This window comes from Brienomyrus brachyistius, chromosome 19, assembly GCF_023856365.1.
Source record: "Brienomyrus brachyistius isolate T26 chromosome 19, BBRACH_0.4, whole genome shotgun sequence".
NCBI classification, from domain to species: domain Eukaryota; kingdom Metazoa; phylum Chordata; class Actinopteri; order Osteoglossiformes; family Mormyridae; genus Brienomyrus; species Brienomyrus brachyistius.
In genome coordinates this window covers 10,609,087-10,621,259 of record NC_064551.1, presented here as the reverse complement: position 1 = coordinate 10,621,259, position 12,173 = coordinate 10,609,087, and the positions used below count along the sequence as shown (strand labels likewise).

Genomic DNA, 12,173 nt, shown 5'->3' with positions numbered 1-12,173 from the left:
CCCTAATAGGAAACTTAAGGTGAGATATGCTGATCTCTCTCCACATGTGAAAAGCTGCAGTAATAGGCATAGCTCTCATTGTTAATAGTACTATGTCATGTCAGTGGCTGTGTACAGATTACAGAAATGTACTCTGAGACATGCTAGTGATACGTGCTGCCCCAGAAACCGTTTCTTTATGCAGTGAAACTTCGCAAAGGAAAAAAATAAAAATCTGCCCTTCTGGTAATTTTGTATATCTACATCTTAATTAAAAAGGTACTCTGTGCACAGCCATCACATTTGTTACCCACAATCCTTTGTTGTAAGGTTTATTTTTATAGGTGATTTTCATCCTTTCATTCGTATTAAAGGATGTGTACGTCTTGCAGTGCCTCTGACTTCAGGTTGATTGATACTCACAAAGTTTGGAGGGATTGGTATTTTGATTTCTAATATACAGTCCCCTCTGAATGTATTGGAATGACATGGACAGTTCATTTGTTTTCCACTGAAGATATTGCAATTTGAGATCAATGATGCGTATAGGATGAGATGAATATATCTTCCTATATTTACATCTAGAAGTGGTAAAGCACTGTTTGTGTCAGACCATGCAATTTCTAGGTGAGCAAAAGTATTGGATCCTGTGACTGACAGGTGTTTCGTGTTACCCAGGTGTGTCCTGTATACTGATTGTTTAACCAATAAATAGGTCTAAATGTCTGCGCTTGGTTTTAGCTTTGGGTTTCACCTGTGAAGACTGTATTTGTAGTATATAGTGTAAACCAACATAGAGGGTCAATCACCAGGCATTAACTCAACTGAGCATGTTCCTGCTGAGGAGACCTAAAGGAGAAACCCCCTGGAACAAATGAGAACTGAACGAATCTGCATCAGCAGCCTGAAAAAGCATTTGCAAAAGGAGAAACCAACTTTTTGGTGTCAGTGAGTCTTAGGCTTGATGCTGTTACTGCAGGCAAGGGATATGCAGCCAGATATTAAGGGTTATTTACTTTTATTTACTTTAAGTCAGTCTGTTTCAATAATTTTGCTTCCCAACACAAAGGTGCTATGTTCTATGCGGTGGTACCACATCCAGATGTCAGTATTAGGAAATGTGAAATTCTAACCTCCTGTCTCATTCGTCTTTTGATCTCGAGCCTGAACAGTTTCAACGTGTAGCAAAGACAAAAGAATTGGCTGTACCATTTAAATACTTTCAGAGAGAACTGTACTATATACCCCCATTGCATTCCTGTGGAGCTCCCTGCTGCTCTCTGCTCCTCCCTCGCGGCTCCCCAGCATCACCTCCTACCGCGCGAATGTCCATATTCCTTCTGTTCTTCCCTGAACACGTCCTTTTGTCTCTCTTAGACGGATTCTGTAGACAACTTCCCCTTGTCCAACACTCCGTCCCGCGACGAAGAGGCCAAGTCACACCTCATCTCGCGATCGAGGTCGCCCTCCACAGCCAGTGACGTGGAGCCGCTCGAGGTAGCCCGAGTTCGGCCTGGAATCTGTGAGCGTGTGGAACGGGCTGGAATGTCCAGGAGGTGCCACAAACACCTTCAGAGGCCAGAAGAGTTGCCTGTTTTGTCGAAAGACTGGAAACTTACCTTCATTACCTTCACTGATAGGGGCGTAGCTCAAAATTCTGGGGCCCCCTGACAGAAGGTCTCCTTGCCCCCAGCCCCCCTTACATTTATATAATTCTATCATTTTATGTATCCAAGGGCTTCTGTAAAGTGCTGGTCCCCAGTATCAGCCAAGTGTATCCATACCCCTATTGCCTCTCTGATAATGGCGACCGTTCTCAAGGAGTGAGGCAAAAATCGTTAAGATATCATTTTTTTTGTGGTATTACTATGAACAACTTTATTTCTCTTTACGTATGTTAATACTGCAGAGTCACTCCTAGAATTAGTCAGTATATGGTTGCAGCTTGAGTTCCTCCGCTAAAATCATAAATGACATTTGCCCGGCCGTGACTTGCATCCGTCCCCTTTGACACCCAGCAGACGGACTCGCACGCCTGGCCCACGCACACGCCCACTCCGAGACCATCCTACTGTGGTACTGGCACCGTAACGCCCAAGGTGGGACCCGTTTGCCACATATAACACCCTGAACACCCTGGGCTTGCGGGAGTCGGGGTAGGGGGTACAGATCACACGAGGGGTTTGTTTTGGCAGTGCCGGTTCTAACCGCCTCTCTCCCCACCTGTGTCTCCGCAGCCCAGAGCTCACCAGTTTGTGGTGAAGTCCTTCAATGTCCCCACTAAATGCAACCAGTGCACATCGCTGATGGTGGGACTGATCCGGCAGGGCTGCACCTGTGAAGGTGTGCGAGCCGCCACCCCCAGGGCCTGATGCATCCTAGTACAGCTCCTCTGATGTGTATCTACTGACACGTCCTGAGCTGCTCAACTCACTAGGGTTCTGCATAATACTTCTGTTGACATACAGTACTGTGTAAAAGTCATGTCAAGTCAAAGAAAAAAATGTTTAAATGATCTTCACATTGGCGTAAAACTATGATATTATGTCTGTAAAAATAGTACCATATCAAAACTTCTCCTGAAATCAACCGTCCAATATGGGCATATTTTTTTTTTTTCGATCACTAGCACACCTCGTATAGCTAATCGGTATCTCATTGACTTCTCAAACTCAGGTGCAAATTACAATTACAACCCAAATAAAATTTTAAACATTATCTTTGACTGCCTAGAACTTTTGCACAGCTTAAATATCTTAATATGATTCCAGTCTAAATTTTCTTCCATATTGAGTGTTTTTCTGTAGCGTAATTAGGTAGCGGAAAGTAAGTTTAAAGTGACCGTCGGGTTCTCTCGTTGCGCTCTGAGATGTTTATGTTCGCGTTCCTCATGGCCATCGCCATCTGTCCATCTCCTGCTGCAGTTTGCAACTTCTCATGCCATGTGACTTGTGCGGACAAGGCGCCTGCTGTGTGCCCCATCCCTGCGGACCAGACCAAGGGCCCGCTGGGCATCGACCCGCAAAAGGGCATCGGCACCGCCTATGAGGGGCTGGTCCGGGTGGGTTGCGTCATTCACGGCTAAGTACTCCCAGCTAGGTCACATGACGCCTGTCTCAGCCAATGACTAGGCACCCTGCTGTTTTTGGGAAGGAGATCAGTCTCATGTTCAGGGGAGAGTTGGGGGATTGACGTCCAGAGGCTGGAGCTCGGCGATGCTTATTAAACATGAAATTTTGGATAAACCGATTTATTAATGCAGTGTATTTGCTGTTTTTACCTCCTTGTGGTAAGAAATGTATTTGGCAATGAAGTCCTTGAGAGAAATTCAAGAGAGCAAGCGGTCGCTGATAAAACTAGTGAAAAGTGTTTATTTTAATCTCTGAGGTAGTTTGTTTGCTGTGCTGGAAGCTGCATCCATGCCAGTGTGCCTGTGTGAAAGTGAGAATGTGTATAGCTGTGTGCGTGAGTGTGCCTGTGTATAGCTGTGTGCGTGAGTGTGCCTGTGTATAGCTGTGTGCGTGAGTGTGCCTGTGTATAGCTGTGTGCGTGAGTGTGCCTGTGTATAGCTGTGTGTGTGAGTGTGCCTGTGTATAGCTGTGTGCGTGAGTGTGCCTGTGTATAGCTGTGTGTGTGAGTGTGCCTGTGTATAGCTGTGTGTGTGAGTGTGCCTGTGTATAGCTGTGTGCGTGAGTGTGCCTGTGTATAGCTGTGTGCGTGAGTGTGCCTGTGTATAGCTGTGTGCGTGAGTGTGCCTGTGTATAGCTGTGTGCGCGAGTGTGCCTGTGTATAGCTGTGTGCGCGAGTGTGCCTGTGTATAGCTGTGTGCGTGAGTGTGCCTGTGTATAGCTGTGTGCGCGAGTGTGCCTGTGTATAGCTGTGTGCGCGAGTGTGCCTGTGTATAGCTGTGTGCATGAGTGTGCCTGTGTATAGCTGTGTGCGCGAGTGTGCCTGTGTATAGCTGTGTGCGCGAGTGTGCCTGTGTATAGCTGTGTGCGTGAGTGTGCCTGTGTATAGCTGTGTGTGTGAGTGTGCCTGCGTATGTGTGTTTGCACGTCTCTGTGTGTGTCTGCATGTTGGGGTGACAGAGAAGTTCCCCATGCTGATCCCAGGATGACCCCCCTCATCCCGCAGGTGCCCAAGCCGGCAGGGGTGAAGAAGGGCTGGCAGAGGGCGCTAGCGGTCATATGCGACTTCAAGCTGTTCCTGTACGACGTGCTGGAGGGCAAGGCCTCCGTGCCCAGCGTAGTGGTCAGCCAGGTCATCGACATGAGGTGAGAGACCCCCGAGTCACTGCCCACGCCATCCCGCCCCCCAGGTATCCTGTAGAAATACGGAAATTCACTTCCTGCTTCCTCCTTTCCAGGGATGAGGAGTTCTCCGTCAGCTCGGTTTTGGCCTCTGATGTCATCCACGCCAATCGGAAGGACGTCCCCTGCATCTTCAGGGTGGGAGTCAGCCACCAGGCGCATTCTATCATACCTCTCCTTTGCTTTCTGTCACTGTAGACAGACTTCATATGTCCAGCATTTGCATCGTGCTCTGCTACATCTGGAACATGTTGTTGTATTTGCAGTTGTAGTTGTATTTGCATTTATACCATTGATAGTCCACATTTCTCAAACTTGCAAGCTCCCTCTAGTGGTGTGTAGAGGTATCTCCTTTAATGATGTCACTGATGTGCACGAAGAGCTTAATATTTTCTGAGGTGCTTTGCGATGTAAAAAGTTTAAGAACCGTCGCTTCACTAGATGCGAATCTTTGCGGATCCCTGATGTGATCTCTGTGTCTTCCAGGTGACGTCCTCTCAGCTCTGCACCTCCAGCAGCCACCGGAGCTCCGTGCTGATCCTGGCCGACAGCGACCAGGAGAGGAACAAATGGGTGGGCCTCCTGAACGAGCTGCAGCGCATCCTGAAAAAGAGCAAACTGAAGGAGCGCTCCGTCTACGTGCCCAAGGAGGCCTACGACAGTACACTGCCACTCATCAAGAGCACGCAGGCCGCCGCCATCATCGGTGAGCCCGGCGCCCTGACCCCTGACCCCTGACCTCACCCAGAGGTCATGTGGGGTTTTGGGAACCCGCAACACATTTCGATCTTTACCCTGAACCGTCTGTCTTGCTTGACTCCAGATCACGAGCGCGTCGCTCTCGGCAATGAGGAGGGCCTCTACGTCGTACACGTCACCAAAGACGGTAAGAATAAAACGTCTGACTTTCTAATCCCTGAATTGTAACGCATTTCTTGCTCTTGCATGTACTGCACTGTCGGCATGCACAGGAACTGACATTTCCATATTGCGCGGTTTTTCTTTATTCTTTTTAATTAGTTTTATAGAATTTTTTTTTATACTATATATTTTATTTTATATATATTTTATTTGTATATTTTATACTGTATATACTATATTTTTTTTTATTTGTCTATGCTGGTTACTTGAATACCGGGTATGAGAGCTGCCGCTGCCCACGGGCACATCCCTGCTTCTAGCTTTACAGCCTCATCTCTGTCATAGTGTCACTCAGCCTGGGTCTGGATGCCCCTCCCTTTCAGAGATCATCCGCGTGGGGGACAACAAGAAGGTGCACCACGTGGACCTGCTGGCCTCCGAGCAGCTCCTGGCCGTCATCTCGGGCCGCAACCGCCACGTGCGCCTCTTCCCCATGGGGGCGCTAGACGGCAGAGAGTCAGATTCCTTCAAGCTGCCGGAGACCAAAGGCTGCCAGGCGCTGGTGTCGGGGCAGTTACGGCACGGTGCCCTCACCTGCCTGTGTGTGGCCATGAAGCGCCAGGTCATCTGCTACGAGATCAACAAGAGCAAGACGCGTCACCGCAAGCTGCGCGAGATCCAGGCACCGGGGGCCGTCCAGTGGATGGCGCTGATGGGCGAGCGCCTCTGCCTGGGGTACCAGGCCGGCTTCGTACGCTACGCCCTACCTGGTGAGGCTGCGCCTGTCAGTCTGCTGCACTCAGAGGACCCCACCCTGGCCTTCATCGGCCAGCAGAACCTGGACGCGCTCTGCGCCGTGGAGATCTCCAGCAAGGAGCTCCTGCTCTGCTTCAGCTCCCTGGGCATCTACGTGGACTGCCAGGGTCGCAGGTCGCGGCAGCAGGAGCTGATGTGGCCGGCCACGCCCACCGCCTGCTGTGAGTCCCGGGCCGCCCAATCAGCACCCTTCTAAAATATAACATGTATGTCGTGGTGTGTGGGGGCCTGCTACCTTGGCTGAGGTGCATCCTTGGAAGGGGACCGGCTGTAACCCTCAGGGCTGCAGTAGGGGCCTGAATGCCCTGACAGATATAGGGACCCAGCACTTTATAAGGGCCCTGGAATATGTAAACTTGCATGTATAATTGAGCTGAGAGGCCCAAGGTGGCATTATGTGAAGGAGCCCAGAATTTCCAGCTATGCATTGGCATTGGTAAATGTTATAGTTACACACCCAGTAGTTAGTGTACTAACAGTCATTACTGGGCAGGGCCCCGATTTATCCTCCAAAATAACTTCATGTGTTGGTGAGTTGTGTGTTCAAAGAAGCCTGTCTGCACACCTGCCTGTAGGAGACTTAGTGCCTTAAGCATATATAACTTATAAAATGGCCGCTGAGTATACAGTGTATATTTATGCTGAAAAGTTGTACAGTAATTCTCAAACTATAGGCAGCAGCTTTGCCTATTCTGTAAGTTGCTTGTAGAAAATGACGGTGTGTGTGTACTGTGCCCTGTATTCCAGGCTACAGCGCCCCCTACCTGTCAGTGTACAGTGAGAACGCGGTGGACGTGTTTGATGTCAACACCATGGAGTGGATCCAAACGATTCCCCTGAAAAAGGTATGGCGTGGTCCATGCGGGGGGGGGGGGTCTGTGACACACTGCAGACGCCTGCTCCCTCGCTCACCCCTCCCGGTCTCCCCAGGTCCGGCCCCTCAACTTAGACGGCTCCCTCAACCTTCTGGGCATGGAAACGGTTCGGCTCATTTATTTCAAGAACAAGATGGCAGGTATGCAAAGGGCCCAATACCGTAACAGAGTACGGTATCAATAGATTGACACCTTCAGCGTTCAAAGTGTATTAGAGGTCTTTCGGGGGGGGGGGGGGCATGAAAATTGTATAAATGTAGGGCAGGGGTAAGTGAGATCGGGGAGGGGTGTTATTTGCTCATTTTAAGGGGGGACAGCGCCATCTTCCCAACCCAGGTGCATATTGTATCTCTTCACCCCGCAGAGGGCGACGAGCTTGTGGTTCCCGAGACGTCGGACAACAGCCGCAAGCAGATGGTGCGCAGCAACAACAACAAGAGGCGCTTCTCCTTCCGTGTTCCCGAGGAGGAGAGGATGCAGCAGAGGAGGTCGGATCTGCTCCCAGGGGGCGCCGTATAGCGCCGGGCGCCCTCTCCCCAGCCTTAGATCGAACATTTAACACACCAGCCCACTTCTCCGATACTGAACCCTAGGCTGGGCAGGGGATTTTCTTTGAGGTGGGGGCATAAGAGGGGCCGTAATTCACACGGAGGGGCCAGCTGTATCATTAGCCAGTGATATGCATTGAATCATTGAAATGGGCAAAGGTGCACTCCGGGGACCAATCAGCTTACAGCTGTAGCCAAAGCCCCTGTGGATCCGCCCCTGTATGCACCTCTGGGGCGGTGTCTCTACAGGGACCTTAGATGTGGAAAGTTAACTTTCCTGCTTGGCCTGTCTTATACAGGGAGATGCTGCGTGACCCTGAGATGAGGAACAAGCTCATCTCCAACCCCACCAACTTCAACCACGTCGTCCATATGGGGCCCGGCGACGGCATCCAGATCCTCAAAGACCTTCCTATGGTGAGCCAGGCATCCCTCCGGGGGACCCAAGCTGGGAGACCCTCAGCACCCTCCCCCTGACCTCCGCCACCTCTCCTTTGCCTCTTTTCCTTTCTGGTATTATGGTGTAAAAGCCAAAAATGTCCACCTGAGACGATAGATTGTTGTAAGGGGGTGCCATTTTATTTCAGGCCAAAATAAATGTTTTTAACTAAATATTATTTTAACAGCGGCCTGAAGACTTTCAAATAGTCAAATTTTAAATATAAATGTTAAAGATTACAGATCTGAAATGCTAAAAATGGCCGTAGACAGAATAGTATACGGTGCCCGATTTGCACGTGCTGGTTGGTGGTGGCTCCGCCTTCTCGTCGCGCATATTGACTCCACCCTGTTAACCCCAGACCATCCCTGCCTTTTCCCGCACTCCCCCTTCTCGCCTCTTCTTCGGTTTCCAGCCGGGCTCCCCCCTCCTCCCCTGCCCCTCTCCACACATGCGCCTCATCTCCACCCCCACCGGCTTTGAGCATGTATGTCACATGACCACCCGAAGCTTTCTCCCCCGAGACTACACGCCCTATTCCAGCTACTCTCCATCACTGCGCTCTTTCCCCGGGACCCCAGCCTCGGCCTGCTTCCGGGTATGGCCCACTGTGTGCCTCACCTGCGCAGTTCCCACCGCCTGCCCTGTGAGGACTGCGTCTGCTGTCTGCCGTGTGGTCTGACCTGTGCAGGACCTGCTTCTCATGCTTTCCTCACCTCTCTGTCTATAACGGCTACACTGTGTGGCTGATTGACTGTGGCCTGTGCTGTGTGTAATGATGTACCGGCAGGTAAAAAGTGAAAATTGGTCCAGGTCAGATTTAATAGGTCAGAATGTTATATTTTGATACTAGAGGCACAAAATTTGGCTATTGATAGTGATGGACAAAATAATGCGTTATAAACAATTTGCCATGTTTTTACCCCACTAGATGATACCCTCTTTAAAATAGGGCACCATTCATGCCCCAAAGCAACCTAAGAGCACCATCTAGTGGGATCAAAAAATACAGCAAATGGTTCACAAAGCCTCATTTTGTCACTAGCTGTTGGGGTACCCCCTGAACTGATTAATGGGGACCTCACTTTCATTTCCATAGAAGGTTTCTGCTGTTGATTGTACGATTTCTCTAGAAAATTCCTTAAAAACTGTTCTTAAAGCTTTATTTTGGACCCCAGGTTTTTGCAAGCATCTATGAGAAAGTTGAGGGTGAAATTATTTGCGAAAGAATGCTGAAAATTCAATAGATAATTTCTGTGTGGTTTGGAGAAGAAATAACGACAAGGCATAAGTTGGCAAATAGCAAGAAATATCCTTTTTAATGAAAAAAATATTTGAAAGTTGGATAAGCCAAATCTGAAGCACAGTTTTTGCCCTTTCCTCCGGTCTCTACACTTACCTGCCAGTACCTAGTGCAGTATCACAAGATGTGTTTGCAGATTTGCTGCATGTCGCTTACATCTGCTAACCCCGGCGGGCCTGTCATGTCACCCCTGAGGTCCTTCAGTGACATCACCCAGCATACACAAGCTCACCAAGGCATTTGGCATCATGTGGTTTTGTGTTTCATTTCTTTGATTCCTTGAGCGCCTGCTTACTCATTTCTCCTGCATTCTGTATGTGCCCTCGAACTGTAAATGAGTGTCTGTGAGCCAGAAGCACATCCTCCTGGCTGATTTACGTTTGTGAGTGAGTGAGTACCACACCACTGGACGATTATTCATGTTAGGCAGGTGTTTCAGTGAAGGGAAAGTGAAAAGGCATGCCCTTCTGTTTGGTTTGTTTAATCACTACTGTCTTGTGTGATGTCACTTAAGACCTCTTTCACTAATCTGTCTAACCCAGTTGATTTTAAGGTTTTCTGTTATCTGACTGAATGTGATGCTGTGTGTACATGCTGCCCACATCTCCTTCAGTCTCGGCCACCTTCTGCTCTGTTTCCGCTTCCTTCCTGCGTTTCCAGTATCAGACTCGCTCACGTGTTCCTGGTCTCTCCCTCTCGCTCCCTTCCCCTCTTCCTGCCCCATCCTGCACCCGGCCCACGTCCCCCCCGCCATGATGCCCTCTAGAACGTCCGTTCCCAGGAGAGCCGGGCTGTGTTTAGTGGCTCCGTCAGCATCCCATCCATCTCCAAGGGCCGGGGAGAACCGGGCCGGTCCATGAGCGCCAGCAGCGGCCTGGGCATACGTGAGTACCGGCGGTCGTGTCCCACGGGTGCATGGAATATGTGTGCTCCAGGGGTGCCAGGTAAACGGCGTGACCCCCCACTCGAACCCCAAGCTTTGCTTTCAAATGTGTGTGTCTCAAAGCAAAGCAGGATATGATATGTGAAAAAAGGATGAATAAAGCATTTCATATAAAAGTAAACACATAAATGTAGTTTAGGGCTCACCAAGTCAGAACTTACATGCTATATCTACTCAATTTTAGACCTACATCTGTAAAAATCTACAATAATAAAAGAAAAAAAACTGGTTTGCAGGGCCTGCTGTGCGCCGCCTGGTTTACAGGGCCTGCTGTGCGCCGCCTGGTTTACAGGGCCTGCTGTGCGCCGCCTGGTTTACAGGGCCTGCTGTGCGCCGCCTGGTTTACAGGGCCTGCTGTGTGCCGCCTGGTTTACAGGGCCTGCTGTGCGCCGCCTGGTTTACAGGGCCTGCTGTGCGCCGCCTGGTTTACAAGGGCCTGCTGTGCGCCGCCTGGTTTACAGGGCCTGCTGTGTGCCGCCTGGTTTACAGGGCCTGCTGTGCGTCGCCTGGTTTACAGGGGCTGTTGTGCGCTGCCTGGTTTACAGAGCCTGCTGTGCGCCGCCTGGTTTACAGGGCCTGCTGTGCGCCGCCTGGTTTACAGGGCCTGCTGTGCGCCGCCTGGTTTACAGGGCCTCATGTGCATCCTGATATAAAGACTCTTTCTTAACCCTCTGGGGTCGAGTGCGTCGTCAGCGATGGAGCATACTTTTTGCGTCTATTTCACTTTTATATTTCGCTGAATTCTTCATGTATAATTATGGAAAAAAAAACCGCTAAATCCGTAATCTGTCTTCTTTTAAAAACGTCTATTGTCGGAAGTATTAAAGTTTTTAAAATTAGGTTAAATCGGCAAAAAAGTAAAGAATGTCACCTTTCTTTGTTTTACCTGCATGGGGGGCGTGTAGTGCCGCCCCCACCTGAAGATCGCTATTTGCATTATAAATATTCGCATTCTAAAGCATTCACGTTGTATTTGATAAACAACGCAATGGTGAAACGCGATCCAGATACATCCCCATCAGCGCCATAAAAGGGGGGGGGGGGGGGTGTGGCCAGGCGCGAATGGCTCATGCATACACATCAAAGTTGCTACATATTCAATGAAATGAGAGAAATAGTGACATGAGTTCGGTGTTTTCTTATTTATATATCAAACCCAATGTTGCAACTACACCATTTAGTCATCTTCATGTAGCCAAGACTTTGGTGATCAGATATCTGGGATCAAAACAAACTGCCACCATTGCTTACTATGTACTTTTATAATGTTTCTGCGAGTGTACAAACTGCATTTTGCAATGTCTATACTTTGATGTCAAATTACAAACTTCACATAAATCTGACATATTTACAAAGTACACAAAGATGAGTTTAATGCCAAAACAAATATATAAGAAATAATTTATTTGCCATGAATTAAGTTTCATATTGAATGAAATGTGTTACCATACCCAGTCAGTGAAAGTGATCCCTACCCCTGTGGTTAAATACTGCATCTCACCTCCCAAATCCCCAGGATCCACGGCCCAGAACGGTAATGCCATGCGGAGGGATTTCAGCAGCAGCAGCTACGGCTCAAAGCGGCAGGCCATGACCTCGCCCTCCGAGGGCTCCCTGTCCTCGGGTGGGGGCATGGACGGCGCCATGGACGCCCCCATCTCGCAGTTTGACAGAGAGGTGAGGGAACATTAGGGAGGGGCGTGGGGTGCACACTGAACCCTGCATCCTCTCCCCCCTCCATGCTGCTTGGCTCGATATTGTCTTTTCCAGGACAACTAAGCAGGTGCTTAGAGCCCAGCAGCCACCAGGGGGCGCCCCATCCCATCAGCATGTCAGAATGAGAAAGAAGATGACAAATGACTAGGTTCATAAAATTTTGCTTAGGGCTCCGCAAGGGTTGGGCAGGCCCTGGTCGTTCCCTTGCTGTCATGCCAGCAACTTCTGTGTTTTTGTGCCCAACCCTGTATGAAAGTATGTGTGGCAATTTTGAGATTTTTATCTTAGTGATTTATGTACATTTCTCGAAGGGAAATAAATCTGTTTCCATAGTAACGGAGCATAAGCTGTTTTCTAATATGGAGTTGCCTCCTTTTGTCCTC

The 12,173-nt window shown here is 49.3% G+C and overlaps 1 protein-coding gene across 6 annotated transcripts in view; it reads left to right on the top strand.

Annotated features, from left to right (window-relative positions):
* LOC125714409 (serine/threonine-protein kinase MRCK alpha-like) overlaps positions 1-12,173 on the top strand; it is an 80,600-nt gene that overhangs the window by 64,284 nt on the left and 4,143 nt on the right. For 4 of the 6 annotated variants that reach the window (XM_048984978.1, XM_048984980.1, XM_048984976.1 and 1 more), the window contains 15 exons: positions 1,357-1,476; positions 1,998-2,078; positions 2,217-2,322; positions 2,904-3,040; positions 4,114-4,253; positions 4,346-4,427; positions 4,776-4,995; positions 5,113-5,175; positions 5,534-6,127; positions 6,714-6,811; positions 6,897-6,981; positions 7,206-7,329; positions 7,689-7,806; positions 9,898-10,015; positions 11,591-11,751. In XM_048984978.1, the coding sequence (XP_048840935.1) occupies positions 1,357-1,476; positions 1,998-2,078; positions 2,217-2,322; positions 2,904-3,040; positions 4,114-4,253; positions 4,346-4,427; positions 4,776-4,995; positions 5,113-5,175; positions 5,534-6,127; positions 6,714-6,811; positions 6,897-6,981; positions 7,206-7,329; positions 7,689-7,806; positions 9,898-10,015; positions 11,591-11,751 (2,247 nt within the window). Of the gene's footprint in view, positions 1-1,356; positions 1,477-1,997; positions 2,079-2,216; positions 2,323-2,903; positions 3,041-4,113; positions 4,254-4,345; positions 4,428-4,775; positions 4,996-5,112; positions 5,176-5,533; positions 6,128-6,713; positions 6,812-6,896; positions 6,982-7,205; positions 7,330-7,688; positions 7,807-8,243; positions 8,427-9,897; positions 10,016-11,590; positions 11,752-12,173 lie in introns of all 6 variants that reach the window. The other 2 variants (XM_048984981.1, XM_048984979.1) reach the window with 2 other exon arrangements.